We start from the raw sequence: 21,204 nt of genomic DNA, 5'->3' as shown, positions 1-21,204 counted from the left end.
AAAGATATTTAAAATTTCTTCTAAAGTGCCTCCATTTCGTTTCTTGTTTTGGAGGTGATTTTGAAAATATGTTTGCTTATAGAGGCTGCCTTAGTCTTTTTAGTTTTATGCTTCGTTGTGAACTAAGGAATCTATTTTTGCCCAGCGCTAGGGCGCATGCCCGCAATCCCAAAGACTGACTCAGGAGGTTGAGGCAGGAGGATCACAAGTGGGAGGTCAGCCTCAGCAACTTAGTGAGACCCCCATCTCAAAATAAAAATAAAAAGTTCTAGGCGGGTAGCTCAGTGGCAGAATGCCCCTAGATTCAGTCCTCAGTACTGAAAAGAAAAAATCTAGCTTTCTAGCTGGTTTTCAGAGTGCATCTGAAATTTTAAAGAATAAACCACAAGGGCACTTACCGGGTGCCAGGCACTGGGCCCAAAATGCTGTGATTCAAACTCACCAGACCTCAAGGCAGCTGTAAGAAAGGCCCATTGTGCCCTCAATTCTCAGAGGGCCCCGGGAAGCCCCAATAGTTCAGGAGAACGTCAGGGATGGCCTGTGGCAGACAGGAATTCTAACAGCATCCAGCCTAGAAGTCCAGAGGTGTCTTAGGACCTGAGATGGCACCAGCCCCAAATTCACAGGCCTGTTCTCAACCCAGAATGGCCCAATCCAGACCGGGTAGCTTGTGGTCAGTACACTTTAGGCTGGTCCCCAGAGACTGCTGGACCTTCAGGACACCCTGCACCTCCCTCCACCCACTCTGACCCCTCCTCCACTCCTCCAGGAAATCTGATAAGCCTGCTTTCTCGGAAAATGTCCAGTGCTGAGGCCAGATGTTCACAGCTGGGCAACCCCCACCCCAAACCTCCCAAACCTTCCACTGCAGGGCCCTCAGGTCCCATGGGAAGGAGCTGAGCTGGGGGTTTAGAAGCACTGTCGAGTCCCCTCAGGGAAAGAGCTGCCCCTGCCCCTGGTCTCCAGCACCCAGATGGCCCTGGAGCGCGTACTTGTGAGAAAGTTCCCGATGGGCAGCCTCCCAGCCGTCAGCTCGGGGAACCCACGCCCCACCCTTCTTCCCCCCAAAGGGCGAATCAGAGCGTCAGCTGGGAACGCAGAGAAAGTGGGAACAAAGGGAAGGAAAGCCATTTCCTGTCAAGAGGAAGGAAGGAGGCTGAGACCCAGCCAGCCACCGGGCTGGCTGCAGGCTTCAGCCCAGGGGCGGGGAAGGGCTGAGTGATGGGGAGGGCCGCCCCGCCCCCACGGCCCCCTTCCTACTCCTTATTCCCCCTCCAAGCCACCTCTGAGCTTTGTTCTTTAATACCTCGATAAAGCAGTCTATGTCGGATCCAGAATTAAACTTTGCTGGAAGTGGGGAGATGCACCCCAACCCCCCCTCCCACAAGGGACCTTGCAGCCATAGAGAGGGATTCCCTCCTCCTCCTCCTTCTTCTCCTCCAGGGAAAGGAAGAGGTACGGAGTTGGGTTGGTTGCGCCCCACCTCTTTCCCGCTGGGTGACCCTGAGCAGTCACCCGACCTCTCTGGGCCTGGTTTTATTTAAAAAGTGAGAATATGAGTCTGTCCTGAGGGTAGCTGAGAGGGACACAGGGAGAGTGAGCGCTCAAGATCTTGGCACTGGATAGGTGCACAGAGAAAGACAGCTGGTCATTCCGCCGGGGAGCAGGAGGTGACTGGGAGGGCAGCCTTCCCATTATTGAGTGCAGGAGTCCGGAGCTGCCCAGCCTCTTCCGGGGATTCTCAGATCTGGGCTGGAGGGGCCCCCCTCCACGATAGTCCCTGGCACACACCCTGGGGACCGTCCAGCCCACGCCTCCCCAGCCCGGAGGGGCATCGGAGGCCCCGAGTGGAGCAGCCCTGGGCCTCTCTTCCCCCAGGGACCCTGGCTGGAGAAAGGCACCAGAGCTCCGGGAGCTCCAGAAACCAGCCTCAGGCGGCGGCGCAGGGCGGCTGGCCGGGTCACCGTGGGGCGCCGCCGGGGACTTTAATGCGATCCATGTGCGGGACGCTGCCCTCTTTGTGCGGGCGCTTCCGCCCTGCGCGCCCGGTGCCTGGCGCCGCGCCCCGGGGCAGGGACTCGACCCCCGCCGTCCCCGCCGCGCCCTCCCCCCTCCCGGGACAGACGCAGACGGAAGGACAGAGGACAGGACAGCACCTCCCGCCCCTCCCGGCGCGCCGGCACGCTCCGGGGCGCGGCTGGGCTCCGGCCGGGCCGCCCGCGCTGTCACCCGAGTGCGGCCGGGACGGGACGCGGCCCGGACCCCGCCGCAGCCGCTTACCTGCCCCGCGCCCGCGGCTCCGGCCCGACGCCCCGCGCCAGCGCCGCCCGCCGCGCTCCCGCCCTCGCTCCCTCCGCCCCGCCGCCCCGCGCCGCGCTACCATAAAAGGTGACGCTCGGGGGAGGGTCCCGTCCCGCCCCGCGGAAGCGCCCCTACCTGCCCCCCCACCTGCGCGGCCGCGCCCCGCGCCCCCTCCCCCTCCCTTTGTTCCCGCGACCACTCCTCCCGCCCCTGCGCCCAGGCCGGGGGTGGCGCCCTCCCCCCACCGCCTCCTTTGTGCGCCCTGCGTGCGCCTTACTCTCCCGGTCCTCGGGGCCACCCTGGTTGGCGACCCCACCTGCCCGGTCCGCTTGGGGAGGGTGCTCAGCCAGGGACCTACGAGCCAGACTTGGGATCCTGGCCATTCCCTAAACGTGTGGCCCCGGGCTGCGGGCCATCTCCCTGAGCCTCGGTGTCTTCTTGGGGGTCCCTCCGCCTACCCCTCCAGCCAGGCCTAGGCATAAAAAGGCGTCGATGGCAGGGAGGAGCACACAGCCCGCGCTCAGTACATGCTGGGTCTGGGACGCTTTCAGGAAATGCCCCTGGGGGTGGGGCTCGGAGTCTCCAGTGGAGCCAGTCACCTTGGTGTGCGGTCCCGAGCTGTCACTGCTGGTCTGGATCCCTTAATCCCTCTGCGGGTGGGTCCCAGGGTCCTGAAGGGGTGGGGCGGGGAGGTGGGACGGGCAGGGCCCAGCTGGCAATCTGCTTACCTGCTTTGCTAGCCTGGGCCCTGTCACTGACCCCTCCCTCCACCTCTCGTTCCCAGCAGAGTAGATAGAATGAGGTGGGGGGAGGAGCAGCCTTGCTCTGGGGCCGGGATGGGGCGGGATGGGCCGCTGGTCCCTGGAGGCCAGAGAACATTGCTGGGAAAAGGAATCCGGGTCGGATTCAGAGGCAAACAGATTGTTCTTTTGATTAAAGCCACGGTGGTGGGGGCCAGGGGAGTGCTGGACCCAGTGCCATCCGGGGTGTCCAGGGGGCTCTGGCTCTCTCCTGCAGCCCACGCTGGGGCTGCTACTGAGGGCTCCGTAGAGTGGAGTTCAGGAGGGGCTTGCCCAGGCACCCTTTCCCTCCTCCCTGAGCCCCTCAGCCCCTGACGGCCCCTCCTGCCACCCCTTTTGCTTGTGATCCTCACAGACTCTGCAACAACAAAGGCTGCCATTCCCAGGGGTCCTGTGTGCCCAGCTTACAGGGCTCTCATTTGAACCCCCACCAGCCCCGGACGCCAGGGCTGATGATGGCTGCTGTCTGCACCAGGACACCAGGGCCCCAGAGGCTCAAGGCCAAGCAGGGGGCAAGGGGCAGAGCTGGATTCAAAACAGACCTGCATGCTGCTCCGCGGGTCCTGGGGCTGTGGAACACTGCCACCCTCCACAGAACCATCCAAGGTGATGAGAGGCACGCACCGCAGACGAGGCCACCTGGGCCCTGCCGGCCTGGCCATGTGGCCACTCCATAGCACTGTTTGGAGAAGACCCACAGCCTCCTCCTCTGGAGTGAAGAGGGACTCCTGGAGACAGAGATGGGAAGGAGCCAGCCTGGGCTTTCAGACGCTTTCTGCACAGCACTCCTTTTCAAGTGCTGGGTGACCCAGAGGCCTATTCAAGTCAGGTCACAGCGGAGCTGTCCACTCCAGCGCACCTCCATGATGTTCCCTAAAGCTACCCTCACCTGCACTGCCAAATGGGACAATGAAGCCCCAGAGGGTTGACTTGGGGCCTTGCCTAAGGTGGCAGAGACTCAGTCTAGGATCCAGACTTCCCGCGTCCACTCGAGACCATCCAAGGGGAGTGGCATGCGGCTGTGCCACTCACTGGCCGCCCAGCACCCTGGCCTCCTGATCCGCCTCCTCTGCTGCTGCTCCGGATAGAGGGGCCGCCCAAGTCGAGTCTCCCACACCAGCCCTGGTGTCAGTGTCAGTGACAGGCAGGTGCCAGACTTCCTGCAACGGACACCCAGGAAGTGCGCTGGACGGAGCACACACCCTTCGTCTGCCAGCTCGGATCAGCTGCTCCCCCACCTCCCTGCCAGGCTCAGGTGCCCCAGCGGGCAAGGGGCCTCAGTCTTCTACTAGGGTTGAGACCCTGGGTGGCAGGAAAGTGGTGGGAGAGAGGCTTAGGGACAAGATCCAGGGCAGCAGGGACATCTGCCACCTCCCATTCTGTGGGTGCGTTCTGCACCTGCCGTCCACTGTGAAGGACTTTGACCACCGACACTAGCTAGGCACCTCCTGCGTGAGATTTGAGTGGGGAGCCAATGGGAGTCAATCCAAGTGCCGTGGGTCCTTGTCCCCACAGAACTTAGAGGGAGGTGGGGGAGATGGAGACTGTAAAGGAACCTCAAGTAACAATTACCAATTGACCTGTGCGATGAAGGATGGGCCGAGACAGAAAAGTGGGTGGGGATGGGACGAGGGTCTCTCTGAGGAGGTGGCCCTTCCCCTGGGTAGGAGCAGGGAGGGAAGGCAGGGGCAGACTTGGGCTGAGCAGACGGGCTGGGCATTTCTGGTTCTTTGTGACCTTGGACGTGTCCTTTGCCTTGCTGGGAGACTTTTCCTACCTGTGACCTGGGCACTGGGCTGCTCGCGGTGGGTGCAGGCTTCCCTTTACAGAAACGTGGGGACACAGGAAGGAAGGGCACACCCTGGGTCTCACCCACAGCGGGCACCTCACAAACACTAGCTCTGACGGTTCCTGCATCCCTCCAGCTGTGCCTGGTGCACTTGCTCATGTCCCCAACCCAGGGCTGGAGACCCCGGAGGGACCCTCCGCTCAGCGCCCCGCCTTTGGCAGGCTTGCTGCCCAGGTGGAAGTGAACCGCCAGCCCAGCCTGTGGTGTGTGGCAGGGAGGGGCCCGCTCCTTGGCAGGCAGCCTCTGGAGCCCGGCCTCCCAGCACCCTCCACTCTCGGCCCTGCAGCCTGCCTCCCGGGCCTCAGGTCAGCCCTACTCCCTGAGCACCCCCTGTGTGCGTCCAGAGCTCAGGCTGGGCAGGGGAGTTCCCACGGGTGGCGGGGAGCACACATCAGGATCTGAGCGGCTCCAGCTCTGCCATTTTCAGGCCTGTGAACTTGAGCCGACGGCTTTTCTCTGAGCGTCCTTTCTCCGGCAGCCCAGGGCTAGCAGTACCTTGTGACTTCCTTGTGAGGATTCTTTTTTTCCAGGACTGGAGATTGAACCAGGGTGCTGGATCTCTGAGCCTCATTCCTAGACCTTTTTATTTTTTATTTTGAGACAAGGCCTCACTAAGCTGCTGAAGCTGGCCTCCAGCTTGCAATCCTTCTGCCCCAGCCTCCTGAGTTGCTGGGATTACACGTGTGCGCCACGGCACCAGGCTCAAACTCTGCACTGTTGTCTCCACATTTGAGACTCCATGGAGGGTTCTGGTGGGCTTGGGAGTCTGTACATCCTGTGGCTACATCCCGAGACTGCTGGGTTGAAAACAGGTTTGTGTTTTATTGGTCTTTGTGTCCCCAGTCCCCAGCACAGTGCTTCTCTCTGGGGGAGGGCGTGGGCATTAGGTCAGCCCACCTGAATTTGGATCCGGGCCCCCCCCTTGCTAGCCCCAGTGCTAGGTAGTCGTTGGTAACAGTGGATGTGACCCAAGGACACGGCAGACCACGGGTTCTTTGCCTTTAGTGAGCAATCAAGTAGCAAGAAGAACAACAGATGTTCTAACTCTGAGAATAAACAGGCGGAAACAGGTAGAGAGATCAAAAAAGAAAGATCAAGAAAAGGACCCTGGACTGACTCCTGGCGGGTCCCCTGAGGTCACCGCAGTTAGGATTTAGGACTGTGGGTTCCTCGCATTTCAAAAGAGACGCTTCTGGAGCAGCACAAGACACTGGGGTAAATTCTATGTGGCCGCTGACCCCATACCCACATGCACATAGGGCTGACTTGTAGATGAAGCCCCCACCCCAGGGCACGGTCACCGTGGCCATCTGGAGATGGTTCTGGAGACGACCAACTAGGGTCAATCCCCCCTCCAGCCCGGGGCACGTGACTGAGGCCGCCGGCTCTCCGGGCAACCTCGACCCACCGCGCTAAACGGGAAGCAGTGTTGTCTCCTTGACGTTCGCTGCTGGGAGGTCTCCCTCGCGCTGTCCCTCGCTCTGTCCCTCGCTCTGTCCCTCTCTCTCCTGCTCTTTGAGGCTTCCCTCACTGTCACTCATAATAAAATTCTCTTGCTTGGCTTTTTGCGACCGACTGAGTTGTTTTATTTTTTTTACCCGGACACAAGAACTGAAGTTTGGAGCTTCAGCTTCCCGCTGTCCTGGGACACCACAACCTTGAGCAAGTCGCCTGATCCTGCTAACCTCAACCTCCGTCTTTCTCCTGGGGAGACAGACCAGGAATCAGCTCCTCGGGGTCGGGACGTAACGCAAGGAAAACGCTCGGCCTGGGTCGCAAGGCCTGGATGGAGCGGGTCAGGGGGCCACGCCTGGGTCCTAGCTCTCGGGAGGCTGAGGTTCACACGTTTAAGACCAGCCTCAGCAATTTAGTGAGGCCCTGTCTCAAAGTGAAAAATAAAAAAGGTTGGGGAGGTGGCTCAGCGGTGAAGTGCCCCTGGGTTCCATCTCCAGCACAAAAACAGAAAAAGAAAAACAGCGATTTCCTGATGAAGAGTCGTCCCCTGAGCAACTGAATGACTGGTGGGGGTGGGGGGCACAGCTGTCCTGGGAGAGGGCCTGGCCTCCTCCTTCCCTTCCCCCTCCGCAATGGGTCCCTGCCTCTGCCACCTGCCCGGGTCAGTGCCTCCTTCCCCAAAGTGCTCCTCGGCCCTTCGCATCAGAAGGACATGGCTGAAGCTGAGTTGTGTCCACTGTGGGGGCTCCAGAGGCCGTGGTCCAGCTCCAGGCTTAGTATCCCACCTCCGTCATCTAACAAATGGGGGAACCCGTGGTGCAGAGCAACTTGCTCAAGGTCAAGGTCTGCCCAGGAGTGAGCTTCAGTCCAGGCCAGGCCCGTTTCTCTACCTAATGGGCCAAGGTTACAGCCCTGGAGCCCCCACTCCCAGGCCCGTGTCCACCTGCCTCACCCGGCGGGGCCCAGCCTCCCCAGACCTGGCCTGACAACAGTGTCTGGGCCTTAATCCCCTCGGGTTGGGGGCTGAGCCAGCTCTGGGCAGGCTGTGGTTCTCACAGCTCTTCAGCCAGGACAGGCTCCAGAGAGAGCAGAGAGGGGGCGACAGTGTTGGAGGCCCTTCCCGACCTCTGCCTGTGGGCCAGAGCCCCCTGGCCAACGGAGAGCAAAGAAGTCTGGTGTCACCCACCTGGAGGGTCCTCCGGTTCTCAGTTGTTAGCCTAGGCAGAGGCCCTGCCCTCCCAGCCCCATCCACCCCGTCCCCAATCCCTGAGACCCCTCCTTCCAAAGGCAAAATGGGCTGGACCCTGGGGCTGCCTGTTGCCTCTCCCACTTCTCTTACCCCAGGGTGATCTTGCCGAGAGGCTAATGAAACCCATGCTCAAATTGTCTGGGGATTGCTGGGAGCTATGGAGTGTTGTAGACAGGGAGGGAGGCCAGGTTACGCTCAGGAAGCAATTCCTTCAAACGTTCCTGGCAAACAACCCAGAGAGGAGGATGAACTCAAATCTCTGAGTCTCCAATAATTAGTTGTGTTTTCCTTTCTCATTCCAAATAAATATCCCTTTTCAGAAGAATTTCAGATTCTTTTTCCTAAAGGGGAAATGGATTCGCCCACCTCTGTGACAGTCACGCCAAGCCTTCTGCAGTCCCTCAGGCCACTCTGAAGTCCTAGGACCTCCCTGGGCTGCAGTCCATCCCCTTAGCCGAGAATCTATCATCCCACCTGGGTGACTCCAGACTGGCTTCCAAACTGGTTGTTCTGTTTCTAACTGTCTATTCTAGAGGCAGCATTGAGAGGACTTCTTTGACGTGTACATCAGATTTTGTCACCTTCTTGTATAAACCCTCCCCTGGCTCCCATCCACTGTGGGGGATAAAAGCCGGACACTGCCTACGTCCCTGAGTGCTCTGGCCCTGCCCTCCTCCAGGGCTGCCCCCCTGCAACTCCGTCCTCTTTGAGGCTTCTACAGCGCTCTGGGCTACTCCCGCCTCAGGGCCTTTGATCATGCTGGTCCTCAGCCCTGGACATTCTTCCCCCGGTTTCTTGCCTAGCTTGGTCCACACTGCACAAACATCCTCCCCTCCTCAAAGAGGCCCTGGGGGAAGGCAGCCTTGGAATTGTCCCAAGGACCCGGCCTCCTGAGATTTACCAAGTGGGCAACCCCCTCCTCAGAGGGTAGAGACTAGATTTGCTCATAAAAGAATCTGGCAAAGACCCTGGGGTGCCACTCTCCCCTCTGAGAGAATCCAGCCGCTGTGTTCTGAGGGCAAGGACTTGAGGGAAGTCCCCGGCTTTGTGGTGGCAGTGCAGCCCCGGCTGACTCCCGACTGCAGCTGGCAGGAAACTGAGCCAGATGGCCCAGCCGAGCGGCACCCAGATTCCTGAGCCAAAGAAAAAGCAAGGCGGCGAGTGTCCGTGGTTCCCAGCTGCTGCACTTCTGGGGGCCATTTGTTACACAGCGCGTCCAACAGTCAGCTTCCGCCCGTCCTGTGCTCCCCGCCCTCGCGCAGCTCCGCGACCTCCGCAGTTCTAGGCGCCACTTGCTATCACCCTGTTTCCATCCCTGCAGGGGGACCCCATGAGAGGGGGCTGTGCACCTGGGCACCTCGGTGTCTGGAGTCCAGCCCTGCGCCGGCTCCACGCAGCACGCAGGAATCAGCAGGTGAAGGAATGCAGGGCCCTGGGGACAGAGCCACAGCTCGGAAGAGGAGGGGGAGGCCTGCTCAGCCAATCCCAGCCCACAGCAGCCACCACCTGCTCTAAGCAGGGACGGGGGACGCTGGCCCTTTATTTTTGCCATCCTGGGGCGGGAACAGGGTAGGTGTGCTGCCAGGAACCCCAGCTCCCTTCTCACTAGAAAGCTGTCCCCCTGCCCCAGCCAGAGCCCAGGGGTCCCTGTGGAGGAGGCCGTCTGAGCCTCGCCTTCACCCGACAGTGGGCTTCAGACCGCCCATGCCCTTGGGACCTGAGGCCATTTCCCCCCCCATTTGGCTGGAGACCTGCTAAATGCCTCACTTAAAAATTGGGACGCGTGGGCTGGAATGGAATTCTTTTCTTATCAAATGATTTTGTGTCCGACAAGGGTATAAAAATTAGACCACTTTGTTTGGAAAAGAGTCCCTGTGGCCATAAAAAGGAAAAGACTGCTGGGTCCAGCCCCTCCCAACCCTGTCCCCGATGGGTCCCAGGCGGTGCCAGGGCCTAAGAGACTGGGGCACCTTCCAGCAGAAACACTGGGCCCTGGTTGGAACGCAGAGTCCGGTCTGGGTCTGGCAGGGGCGGCCGCACCCAGCAGCGGAGACATTTCCTCCGAGACTGGCCTGGTTTCCTGCCCAGAGGGAAGGGGTTCTGGGTTGTCCTGGGGGAGGGGCTTCCACACCCTGTTCTATGGGTGGCCATTCAAGAGGGAAGGGGCTGAAACCACCTGGCCCAGCCCTGGATACGGCCTGTGCTGAACCCCAAGACCGCCCTGAGGTGGGGAGTGGAGCGTCCCAGGCCATCCCCGCCCACTCCCAGGCAGCAGCCTACAGGGGACATGGTGGTTTTTGCAGAGAGGAAGTTGCCATCAGAGCCCGGAGGGGGCTTCAGCTCCTCCCTGCCACAGCCAGATGACCTTGGCTCTCCAACCTGTGGAAGCCCGTGGCAGTGGGGTGCCTCTGTCCCGCGGGCCTCCCCAGGACAGGGCCCTGAGTTGGGGCCTTGATCCCCATGGAACCCAACTGCCCAGTGGGCTGCATTTCCTGCCTGTCGAGGGGCCTCAGGCTACCACAGACAAAAGGCAGCCAGAACCACATTCCAGAGCCTGCTGGTCACCCCCCACCCTTTTTTTCCTTGACTCCAAATCTTAAACCAAAAGAGAGCAGGGAGAACTGGGGGTTAGACTGCCTGCCTTCAAATCCTGAAGCTTACTTAACCTCTGTGTGCCCTCCGGCATGGTACTTAACCTCTCTGGGCCTCAGTTTCTAAATCTGTAAAAAGGGATAACAGTTATGACCTTAGGGGTTGACGTAAAGATGAAATGGGATAATAAAAGGACCCAGCACGAGGTGAGCACCACACACAGCGGAGATTCTTCTGACAGGCTCGGAGAGGTAGGGGCTCATCCAAGGTCATCCAGAAGGTAGGCAGAGGAGCCGATGCCCAGCATGTTGATCTCCCTGATCTCGCCCTCAACAGGACTGAGATGGGAAGGATTCTCATGGTTGTAGACAAGTCAAGGTCAAGGACTGGAGACCCAAGAGCACCAGAGAGGCCTTCGCATCTCCACTCCCTCTTCAGCAGTTTCGCAGTGTGGGACGGGACACTGTCTACCTAAGGCTGTGTGTCCAGCTCCTACCTCCTCGGCCACCTCAATGCTACACCCTCCACCTGACCCCTGGGCTCCCTTCCTCTGTCTGCCAGGAGCCCTGTTCCCTAGGAGCACACCTAGCCTGAGCCAGCCCTGAGGAAGATACCCGAGGACTCCACTGGAATTGCTGTGTGGCTTCTGAAAATTCTTTCCCTCTCTGTCTTTGTGATTCTAAGCAGTTTAAGAAAATCATCTTTATTTTTCACGGAGGGCTGCTGGTAAAGGGGGAAGCCCATCCGAGGCTGCAGCTGGCCACCGTCCTCCCAACCCTGCCCAAGAAATCAGGTCTGAGGGGGCTGTAAACACTGCCCCCTGAGAAGAAGGGTTAACTCAGGGCCTCCAGCGCCCCCATCCCCCAACCCTCCCCTTCCTCTTTTGGTGTGTGTGGGGGGACAAGGCCCAGGTGGGGGCCAGCCCCGTGGCTCTGTCTCCAGGCAGTGTCCCAAGATCAGGACCTTGCGGGTCAGCATGTGGGCCTGAGATGGACACCAGCTCCTCCCTGGGCCAGTCAGGAGGGGGCCGTCTTCTGGGACCGGGCGGGTGTGGAGGGCAGGGACTGGCTTGGAGCTGGCTCTGAGGGCCTCTGGGTCGGAAGGCCCTGAGGGAAGGCGGGAGAAAAGATGCAGGACACCACTCACTGCCCCGACCCCTGGGGGCCGCAGACCCCGATTACCCCAGACCGTCCGCCTCTGGAGTGCGGGTGGCAGCAGGCTGTGGGCACTCTGGCGACCTGGGGGACAACTCAGCCTGAGATTCCCGCTCCCTCCGCCCTCTGCCAAGAGAGGTTACCCTGGTCCTCCTTAAACTTGGGCCTCCGGAGGCTCCGGGGCTGTTGGGAGCAGGGGTTGGGGGCCTGCGGGACGCGCGGCGGGTGGTGCCCACCTGGATCTGGCAAAGGTCAAGCAGGGTGCGGGCGCCCACCAGGCACCAGAGCTCGCCCAGCAGGGAGACCAGGACGCCCAGGAGGTCCAGCCAGCGGCCGACGGTCAGCAGCAGCACGAAGAGGCTGCCCATGCGCACCAGCACCGTCTGCACCTGGCCCCGCAGGCTGAGGCGCTGCTGCCGCTGTTCCTCTGCAGGACGGCACCGCGGTCACTGCCCGCCCGCCGCACCTGCCCGGCTCCCCGGCCCTCCCCAGGGCCAGCTTCCCGCCCCACCTCCTCTCTGGGCGCCCACAGGGCACCTGCCAGGACCCCCGTCCGCCCTGCCATCTTCTGCGGGCCTGGGCAGAGCCGGCGAGCCCGCAGGTGCAGGGTGGACCTGGTCCTTCTCGATTCCACGCAGCCAGTCTGATCCTGTCACCGGCACGGCCCCCGCGGCCCCGCCCGGGTCCTCACAGAGGTGGCTCCCGAGCAGCCCCCCTGGGTGCCGCCTCTTTTTCTTGCAGCGCTGGGGTCTCCACCACTGCGCTCCACCCGCGGCCCTCTGGCTTCTGTCCTTGACCCTACGACCCGGCGTCCACTGACCAACTAAAGTGACCCTCTGAACAGGTGGAGGAGAGGAGATCATTCCTCTGTGGACATCCCTCTCGGGACTTTCTTCTGCACTTGGAATAAAACCCAAGCCCAGACCCTGCTTACCAGGTCCTGCCGATTTGGCTGGAGCCCGCGCCCCGACTGCGCCACGTCCTCTGACTTGCTCTTGCTCTTGACCCACCAGCCTGGCTTCCTTTCTGTCCTTGGAGCATGCCAGGCTTATTCCCACCTCAGGGCCTTTGCCCAACACCTCCCTCACCCTGCCCTGCCCACCCTACCCCTACTCTGCAGCCAGGGCTCTTCCCTAGACACTCTCCCCTGCTGGGAATCCTGCAGAGCTCTCTCCTCAGACCCCCAACCTGGCTGGTCAGGGCTTTCAATTAGGCACTTAAGAACCTGAGCAGGCTGGGCATGGTGGCACACACCTGTAATCCCAGCAACTTGGGAGGCTGAGGCAGGAGGATTACAAGTTTGAGGACGGCCTCGGCAACTTTTAGCAAGACCGTCTCAAAAAAAAAAAGAAAAAAAAAAAAACAAAAAAAACGCTGGCCAGGGGCTGGGCTGTGGCTCAGTGGTCGAGCGCTTGCCTGGCACGCGTGAGGCACTGGGTTCGATTCTCAGCACCACATATAAATAAAATAATAAAATAAAGGTCCATCAACAACTAAAAATATATATAAAAAAAAAAAAAAAAAAAAAAAGAGATGGCCAGGCTCACTGCTTCCCAGTGCCCGTTGGGTGACAGCTGCCCTGGACTTGCGTCAGTGGCTTGAGGGTGCTGTGCCCTCTCGCACTCTGGGCTTCGGCACCTGTGATTCTCTGCCCGCCATCCTGTCAGCCTCGCCCCTCAGAGGGTCCTGTCTAGCTTTGGAGACCAATCCGGGCACCAGCTCCCTGGGGCTCCCGCCACACGCTGAATCTGCTCTGAGTGGCCTCACTGCGGCTTCTGCCCCTGGACTTGGTGCCCTGGGATGACAGGGCTGGCCAGACGCGGGCTGTGACTGCCAATGAGATGAACCCGGCCCCCGGGCCCTCACCCTGCATGTAGATGACCAGCAGCGTGTAGCAGATGGTGAGCGGGGTCCAGAAGCGCACGGCCTCTGAGGTGCTCAGGAAGTCCTGGTTGATGAGGGCCACAGCGGCCAGGTTGCCCACCGCGAAGGCCACAGCCAGGGCCCGGCCCAGCAGCCGGGGAAGGCCATGAGCCCCGGCCAGCAGGCCCAGGCAGACGCCGCAGTAACGCTGGCCGCTGTGCAACTCATAGAGGAGGCAGACGTGGCGCTGCAGGCGCCGGGCGCCCGAGCCCAGCAGCGCGGCCAGCCCGAGGCTCAGCAGCAAGTTGAGGGTGCTGTGCGGGGCGCCCTCCTGCAGGAAGCTCAGGCCGCAGGCCAGCCCGCAGCCCAGCGAGTACTGGCTCAGCAGGTACAGCTGCAGCCGCTCCGGGCTCCGGGGCCCCTGGTGGAAGGACACAGGTGGAGGGTGGCCCACAGGTGGAGGGTGGCCCCCCTGAGGGAGGCCTGAGCCCCAAGGGACCTGGGGACCATTCTCAAAGAGAGAGCCCTGGCTTCAGGTTGAGCCCCTGCGGGGTCCCTGCTCCTGCCCTCCTGAGAGCTGGGGGGCCTGGGTCAGCTCTGACGCTGGCTACTGGCCAGGGACAGGCCACCCGACAGCAGCAAGCCTGGCGCCCAAGCTGCGGGCAGGTGATGAAGCCTCAGAGTGCTTCGCGCAGGGCCTGGCAGGTGAGATGCTCACGACAGAACAGCCACGATTTTCCTGGGACCATTTACCGGCTGGGAATGGAGATGGGACTTGGGCGGTCCCATCCCCAGGAACCAGCTGCAACCTGGGTTCTCAATCTTAGAAGGGGCTCCAGCTTGGCCCAGGCCCCCGTGACCCCCTGCTCACCTTGCCCAGAGACAGCAGTGTGGACACGGCCCGGAGGGAGAATTCCAGAACCACCAGGGCGGCCACCCGGACCCCGACCACGGTCAGCAGCAGGGCCAAACCTGCCAGGTGCAGGGTCTCCAGCCAGGCCCGCTGGGCCCGCAGCCGCTCCTTTTGGGGCCGCCGCTCAGGGTCACTGTGGAGGCAGAGCAGGCAGGGGCAGAGGAGCAAGACCACCTGCCCAGGCCTGGGCCCGGCCTGAGGCCCCAGGGAGGAGGCTGGGAGGAGGACTGGTCCTCCCGCCCTGCCCAGAGAAGCCAGAGCCTGGCGAGGGACTCCGCGGGATGGGGTGCAAGCACTCACTTGGCACAGCCCACGAAAAAGTAGACTTTCAGGAGGCTGTTCAGAACCGAGACGCCCAAGGCCCCCACGAGGCCTGCGGGAGGGAGGGGAAGGTGGCGGCAGGTGCCGTCAGGAGGGAGAGAGGGGGAGGCCCAGGTGGTGGGGAGGGCGGGGGAGGGCGGGGTGGAGGCCGCTCACCTTGCAGGAGTCTGTCCAGGAGGCTGGAGCCCCACTCCAGGGAGGGGAGGCTGGGGACCCAGGAGAGGAGGGACGGCAGGGAGAACATGGCAGCCCGACCAGCCCCAGCCTCCAGCCAGGTCGCCACGGGGACAGACCGATGACGACAATGACGACACAGGCCAAAGGTGTCGGTGGAGGGCAGGGGAGGAGCTGGGAGGGGTCGAAGGCCCAGGGAGGGAGGAGGCTGGGGCTAACCCAGCAGGAAGGCAAGGCCCACCCCAGGGGCAAGGCGCCAGGAGCCGCCTGCTGCCTGGTGCTCCCGTTTGGGCAGCCTGGGGTGGGGAAGGGGTGTCCCTAGGCTGGTCTCTAGTCTCTGTCCCTTCCCTGGTAAAGTCTGGTGTCCACTTGTCTTACTCTCCCAGAGAGTTTGAGCCACAGAATGCTTTCCTGAAGCCCCGGGCTCCATCTGCCCTGCCTCCTCTTATGTCTGAGTCCCACCACCCCCAGCCTGAAGTGTGGCTGTGTCCTCTCACCCTTGGGGATCAAATTAGGGGCTCTTTCCCCCACAGCCTGAGGTCTGGGGTTCTCTCTCTTCCCCCAGCCTGAGGTCTGGGGTTCTCGCCCCACTGCCTGAGGTCTAGGACTCTCTCTTCCCCCAGAATGAGGTCTGGGGCTCTCCCACAGCCTGAGGTCTAGGACTCTCTCTTCCCCCAGCCTGAGGTCTGGGGCTCTCTCTTCCCTCAGCCTGAGGTCTGGGTCTCTCTCTCTTCCCCCAGCCTGAGGTCTGGGGCTCTCTCTCTCCCACAGCCTGAGGTCTAGGGCTCTCTCTTCCCCCAGCCTGAGGTCTGGGGCTCTCTCTCTCCCTCAGCCTGAGGTCTGGGTCTCTCTCTCTCCCACAGCCTGAGGTCTGGGTCTCTCTCTCTCCCACAGCCTGAGGTCTGGGTCTCTCTCTCCCCCACAGCCTGAGTTCTAGGGCTCTCTCTTCCCTCAGCCTGAGATCTAGGGCTCTCTCTCCCCCACAGCCTGAGCTCTGGGCTTCTCTCTCCCACTGGGCTGGGGAGGCTGGGGCCTCCCCTGACACCGAGTTGGGCTCTGCAGCTCTTCCATGGGGGCTGCGAGCCCAGCTCTCTCATCTCTGCTCTGACTCTGCCCTTTCAGTGGGTGGCCTACAATCTCTGGCTGGGGTTCTGCGTGAGCCCTTCCCTGCAGGGGCCAGGCTGCCCATCCTGACGTTCCCCCTGTGTCCGCCAGGTGGCAGGCCTTGCCTGGTCAGGCGGGTGGGGCTGTCTTGCTGGAAACCCCTGCTGACTTCCCAGATGGGAGTGGAGCCGGGGTGGTGACCGGGTGGAGGGAGTCCTTGAGGTAAAGAAGTAGAAAACTTTATTGGTTTGGAGTGTGTGTCTGCAGGGCCACGCAGGGCGCGGTGGGGAAGCTGCAGCGGCAGGCTGGTCCTGTCCTGCCCACCAGGGAGCTGGTATCCCCTTGGTAGTACCAAGACCAGTGCAGGCCTTCTGAGCAGGCCTGTGCGGGAGTGTGGCTGAGTCTGGGAAAGGGCCCGGGGCCTGCTGCTGGCCCTGCCCCTGGCTATGCCCGCTGCTCACCTGGGCAGGCACCCTGTCCCTGGGCCTCAGCCTCCTGGTCTGAACCACGGGCTCCTGAGCTTCCTTTCTGAATCATCAGAATTGTGCAAACGCAGGGCCACAGTATAAGCCCTCCCATGAGGTCTCAGCTGAATCGTGTCCCTGTCCCCCGCCCCCATGCAAACGCCGAAGTCCACCCCCCAGGACCTCGGGAGGAGCTTGTATGTGGAGACAGGGGTGATCTCCCCTTGGTGAAGACGAGGTCACTGGGGTGGGCCCAAGTCCAACGTGGCCTGTGTCCTTGTAAGAGGAGACAGGACACAGTGGTCCCTGTGTGGGACTCAAGGAAAAGGCAGTCTCCGAGAGCCAAGGGGACAGGGCCCAGGAGAAAGCAGTCCAGGCTGCGCGCGTGCAGGACGCCCTGGGCTCCAGCCCCACGTGGAAAGGAAGGGAGGGACCCAACCCTGCCACCCTGTGGTCTCAGACTTCAGCCTCCGGATGGTGAGAGGACAAATTTCCAAGTTCCAGCCCCTGCGGCCCCATCAGGGCAGCCCTAGTGAAGCCTGGCGGTGCCCTGCGTCGCCCCACGCCGAGCCCCACGCCGAGCCCCACGCCGAGCCCCACGCCGAGCCCCACGCCGGGCCCCACGGTCCGGCAGCAGTCTGGGCCGCTGCAGCGAAGGAGTCTCGCCAGACGCGATGGAGGCCCAGGAGGCTGAGGCAGTTCGCCTTTGGCTCCGTGTGACTCCCCCAGCATCCGTCACGGCCAGCAGGGCGTGGGCTGCAGCGACTGGGACGCCGGGAGCAGGACAGATGCTCTGCGTGGGCTGAGCTGGCCAGAGCTGCCACACACTGCCCCACCTGCGGCGGGTCCTGGGCTTGCGGTCACTCTGGGATGGTCTGTCCCAGGGAGGCAAGGCGTCACCTCCGGCCAGTGCCACACCGTGTCCGGATGTGGGGGTGAGGGACGAGGCCTAGGTGCCCTGGTGGTGGGCCCCCCGCTGGGCCAGTTTCCGCAGCTCGTCCCAGAAGAGCATGCTGAGGATGGTGTGGGGACCCAGGCGCAGATAGGCAGGGCCCAGACCCTTGTAGAGCGCCCAGGGGCCCTCCTGCTGGCAGATCTTCACCAGGCAATCCCGGAGGCCCTCATACAGCTGGCCCTGCGGATGGACAGGGCGGGGTGTCACCGTGAGGCCCGCGAGGCCCCAGCTGGCACATCAGGCCTGTCTATGTGTCCGCGGCTTCTGCGGGTACACCAGAACGCACTTGTCCCCAGCTGGCAGGCTGCAAAGGTGATGCTGCAGCCTGTGACCCTAGGAGAAGGGCCTCTTCCTTCAGGCAGACACAGCCCGCTGACAGGGCTCTTGGCTTGTCCAGTGGCACACGGGCACCCTTGTTTTGGTCACATCTGTGAGACTGGCAGTGCCACCGGAAGGCTGTGATTCCAATCCCAGGTCCCCCACTTAGCAACTGAGTAACCTCAGGCAAATCACTTGACCTCTCTGAGCCTCAATTTCCTCATCAGGAAAAAGAATAATAGCTGGATGTCCAAGTGCTTGGCACATGCTTGGGACACAGCTGCTCACCCAGCAAGCCCAGTTAACACGTATGTGTGCCGCGTGTCCACCAGGCTCTGGCTGCACGTGTGTGTGCGCACGTACGTGTGTGGGGGTTACTCCCAGCTCCCCGTGACCCCTGCTCACCCTGCCAGCTCCATCCACAGGCTGATTGTATAGCCGCGTGCTGACCACGTCGAAGGGGGTCATGACAGCAGCCACTGCCACGCTGCTGATCATGCCTCCAGCCAGGGCCACCAGCCAGCTGTCTTCTGGGAGCCACTGTGGGGACGGCACAGATATCTGACCCCAGCAACTGCCCCCCATGCGCCCACGTGGTGACCCACACACACGGAGCTGGAGGGGCTGGCTGAGGGGGGAGGCCTTCCAGCTGTGCCCCACGCAGCTCCTTCACAACCTCAGGGTCACACCGCCCTCAACTCCTGCTGGGCCCCGGGGTCAGGGTCACAACACCAATGGCAGAGCCAGAGCTCCCGGCTTTCTCAAGGGCCCCATCTGTCACTGCCCTGGACTTCCCGTGTGGAGGGAGGCGGGTGACCCTCCCACTCCTGTCTGTGCTGGTGGGCACAGGTGTCCCCAGCCCTCACCTGCTGCTCCTGCACCCAGGCCTTGGCGGAGGCAAAGGTGGCCAGCTGGGTAGCCGAGCCCACCGTGACTCGGGGCACGGCCCCACCCACGCCCCGCCACAGCCCGGGCAGGCCCTGCTGCCGCCAGATGGTCTCCAAGGCCCCCAGGACGCTCTGCGGGGAGAGGGTGCAGGGTCACTGGGCGGCTCCACCCAGCCGGGAGCCAGAACAGCGCAGGGACTCCGGGGCTCACCTGGTGCTGGTGCTGGTGCCCCACGGCCATGGCGGCCACCGTCTGGGCCTGTAGCTGTGTCTTGACCTGCGGGAGCAGGGGCCAGGCAGGGCCTGCAGTGCCAGCTGGCTGGTGGAGGGCCCCTCTGCAGTGGTGCCCCAAACCCACAGGGCCCTGCCCTACAGCCTGGCCTGCATGGCCCAGGCTCCAAGCGAGACTCGAGTCGGCCTCTCTGCACCTTGGCGGGACTCAGGGCAAGTCACTTAACCTTCTCTGGAACCCGGTTTGGTTACTCCTCAATGGCTGAGTGAGCTGCTGACTGCCCAGTGCCCAGACCGGGATGCCGCGGCCCGCTCAGTGGTGGCTTTTATTTTTAACTTACACCAGGCCACGCGGAGGCAAGGTGACCCAACAGGGTTTGAACTCACACATCTCCTGCCACCCTCTGCCCCTTTCCTTGGTTCAGGAGCAGCAGGGCAGGGATCCCAGGGGAGCCAGAGTCAGGGCAAGGGACAGATTCCAGGCCTGGGCCAGATATTCCCAGGAAGCAGCCCCACCCAGCTGGCCCCACCCCAATGGGGCCACAAAGCCCTGGTGGCTGCAGAGTCCCTGTGGGATCAAATCCCAGGGTGGAGACCAGGCACTCACCAGGTAAGCAGGGCTCCCCACGAAGGCTCCCAGCGCCCCGGCCACGGCGCCCGCGACCACGGTGCCACCTGGCTGCTGGGTGAGGCCAGCCTGGCCTGCCAGGCTGTAGCAGTAGAAGCGGATGCCGTTCATGAGGCCCTGGTAGAGGAGGCCGGCGGCCAGCCCCTTCTGCAGGCCCCACAGCCCATCTGCGCGGGCCACAGCGACCACGGAGGCCAGGAGGCCCCGGTAGGGCCGTGGGTATGTGCCCCGGGCTTGCAGCTCCCCCTGTAGCTGCAGTCGCGTCTTCACCACCTCCAGGGGGTTGGTGAATACGCAGGCCAGGCAGCAGGCTGTCGCGCCCAGCACCAAGTCCACAGCTGGGGGCACCGTCTCCACGGCCTCCGGGCCAGGCAGCCGTGCCTGGGTCAGGGGCGAGGCGTGAGCCATAGGGCGGCGGTGTTTAGACAGTCTGCACCCCTGTTGGACCACGGGGCCGGGGCCTGAGGGCGCTCAGGGCCATGTCTGGAGGACAGAGTTCCTGGTAGGTGCAGGTACCAGCGGCTCCTGCGCGCCCCTGGTCTATCTTGGAAATCCACTTGCTCTGTCTGCTCCCGGACCAGGGTCTGTCGGCGCCCAGAACACGCCTCCTCCGGCTCCGACCAATCCCAGCCTCCTCTGGGGCGGGGCTGGACCCTGGGATCTGGGGGAAAGGTCACTTGGGACTGGAAGGAGAGTGGGGGCGGGGCGAAGCTGCCAAACAGCAAGGGCACCTCCTCCTGCCCAGAGGTCTTTCTGTCCTCCCTCTGGCCTCTGTCCTGCTCCAGCTGGGAGCCCGGGACATGAGGCAAGTGTCCCGGGAGACCCCTGGCGTGAGGTGTGGGAGCCGTGCGGTGGCCACCCTATCTCGGTCCCAGAGTCTGTGTGCCTGCCCCTTCCTGGCCTCAGTGTCCCAGCCTCAGGCACGAGCACATGGGCAGAGGGAGAGGGGGAGGGAGAAGGGCTCTGAGCTCAGCAGAGCTATTTGCCTTTTCTTTTTTGGTGGTGGCCCTGGGGACCAACCAGCCCTCCTGCCTACCAGGCAAGCTCTCTAGCACTGAGCTATGCCGGCGGTCCTGCCTTTTCGTTTAAAGGGACACTTTCTAGCTTCTCTTCGGCATGTCCCGATTGTCAGGTATCGCCTCTTGAGCTTTGGGGCCATTATCAAGTAAACACAGAATGCTGCTAGACCCCCACAGGCCATCTGAAAACCAGGCCAAACTGGTGACCAGCACGCGCTGAGTGCACAGCCCATGAGGGGCGGTGATCCGGCGCCTGCTCAGAATGGTGCAGTTTAAAATTGAAGATTGTTTATTTCTGGAATTTCCCATTTAACTTTTTTTTTTTTGCGGTGCTGGGGAATCAAACCCAGGGCCTTGTGTTTGCAAGGTGGCAAGGCAAGCCCTCTACCAACTGAGCTATCTCCCCAGCCCAACATTTCCTTATTTATTTATTGGTACTAGGGATTGAACCCAGGGGTGCTCTAGCATTGACTTGCTTCCCAGTCCTAATATTAATTTTGAAACAGGGTCTCACTACGTTGCTGAAGCTGGCCTCCAACTTGTGAGCCTCCTCTCTCAGCCTCCTGAGCAGTGGGCTCACAGGTGTGTGCCACTGCACCCAGCCTGTTTAACATTTCCAGTCTGCAGCTGACCTCAGATAACTGGAGTGTAGAAGGTGGCACTTCCGACGGGACTACTGTACTGCTAACCTACTTCAGAAGGGCCTTTGGAAGACTACGGAAGAGTGTGCCTAACACTGGGCTTCACTCAATAATAGGGGGCCCCATCACTGCCCACCCCAAGACGCCAGGGCCCGAGTGGGATGGAGATTAAAAACATAAGGGCTGTGGTTGCAGTCACTTGGCCAGGAGGACCACCCACCAGCCCCAGCCCCTCCTCCTGGTGGCAGCTGCAGGAAACAGGGAGGAGAAGGTCAGGCCCAGAGAC

The 21,204-nt window shown here is 62.0% G+C and overlaps 2 protein-coding genes across 3 annotated transcripts; both read right to left on the bottom strand.

The window, feature by feature from the left end:
* Positions 1 to 10,303: 10,303 nt before the first annotated feature.
* TMEM82 (transmembrane protein 82) lies at positions 10,304 to 14,872 on the bottom strand. The gene is made up of 6 exons (XM_079140907.1): positions 14,654 to 14,872; positions 14,477 to 14,549; positions 14,135 to 14,309; positions 13,267 to 13,684; positions 11,637 to 11,827; positions 10,304 to 11,352 (listed from the first exon to the last, which is right to left on the bottom strand). The coding sequence occupies exons 1-6, from the start codon at positions 14,739 to 14,741 to the stop codon at positions 11,263 to 11,265; spliced, it is 1,035 nt and encodes a 344-aa protein (XP_078997033.1). The 5' UTR covers positions 14,742 to 14,872; the 3' UTR covers positions 10,304 to 11,262.
* Positions 14,873 to 16,841: 1,969 nt separating this feature from the next.
* Positions 16,842 to 20,158, bottom strand: SLC25A34 (solute carrier family 25 member 34). Of its 2 annotated transcripts, XM_079140882.1 has the most exons (5): positions 19,238 to 20,156; positions 18,611 to 18,676; positions 18,379 to 18,531; positions 17,918 to 18,052; positions 16,842 to 17,374 (listed from the first exon to the last, which is right to left on the bottom strand). In XM_079140882.1, the coding sequence occupies exons 1-5, from the start codon at positions 19,664 to 19,666 to the stop codon at positions 17,189 to 17,191; spliced, it is 969 nt and encodes a 322-aa protein (XP_078997008.1). In that variant the 5' UTR covers positions 19,667 to 20,156; the 3' UTR covers positions 16,842 to 17,188. The 2 variants fall into 2 exon arrangements, with proteins under 2 accessions (XP_078997008.1, XP_078997009.1); XM_079140883.1 differs by lacking the exon at positions 18,379 to 18,531 and having other exon boundaries at positions 19,238 to 20,158.
* Positions 20,159 to 21,204: the final 1,046 nt, after the last annotated feature.

The sequence above is a fragment of the Sciurus vulgaris genome (assembly GCF_902686455.1).
Source record: "Sciurus vulgaris genome assembly, chromosome: 1".
NCBI lineage: Eukaryota > Metazoa > Chordata > Mammalia > Rodentia > Sciuridae > Sciurus > Sciurus vulgaris.
Note: the sequence above shows the minus strand (reverse complement) of the source record. Positions and strands in the feature narration are given on the sequence as shown.

Coding starts and splice junctions, on each gene's coding strand:
- TMEM82 (XM_079140907.1), bottom strand. CDS start 14,741: ATGTTCTCCCTGCCGTCCCTCCTCTCCTGGGTCCCCAGCCTCCCCTCC. Junction 13,685..14,134: donor CACTGCTGTCTCTGGGCAAG/GTGAGCAGGGGG, acceptor TCCTTCCACCAG/GGGCCCCGGAGCCCGGAGCG. Junction 11,828..13,266: donor GCTGGTCATCTACATGCAGG/GTGAGGGCCCGG, acceptor GCCGTCCTGCAG/AGGAACAGCGGCAGCAGCGC.
- SLC25A34 (XM_079140882.1), bottom strand. CDS start 19,666: ATGGCTCACGCCTCGCCCCTGACCCAGGCACGGCTGCCTGGCCCGGAG. Junction 18,677..19,237: donor TGGGGAGCCCTGCTTACCTG/GTGAGTGCCTGG, acceptor CTGCTCCCGCAG/GTCAAGACACAGCTACAGGC. Junction 17,375..17,917: donor CTGTGGATGGAGCTGGCAGG/GTGAGCAGGGGT, acceptor GTCCATCCGCAG/GGCCAGCTGTATGAGGGCCT.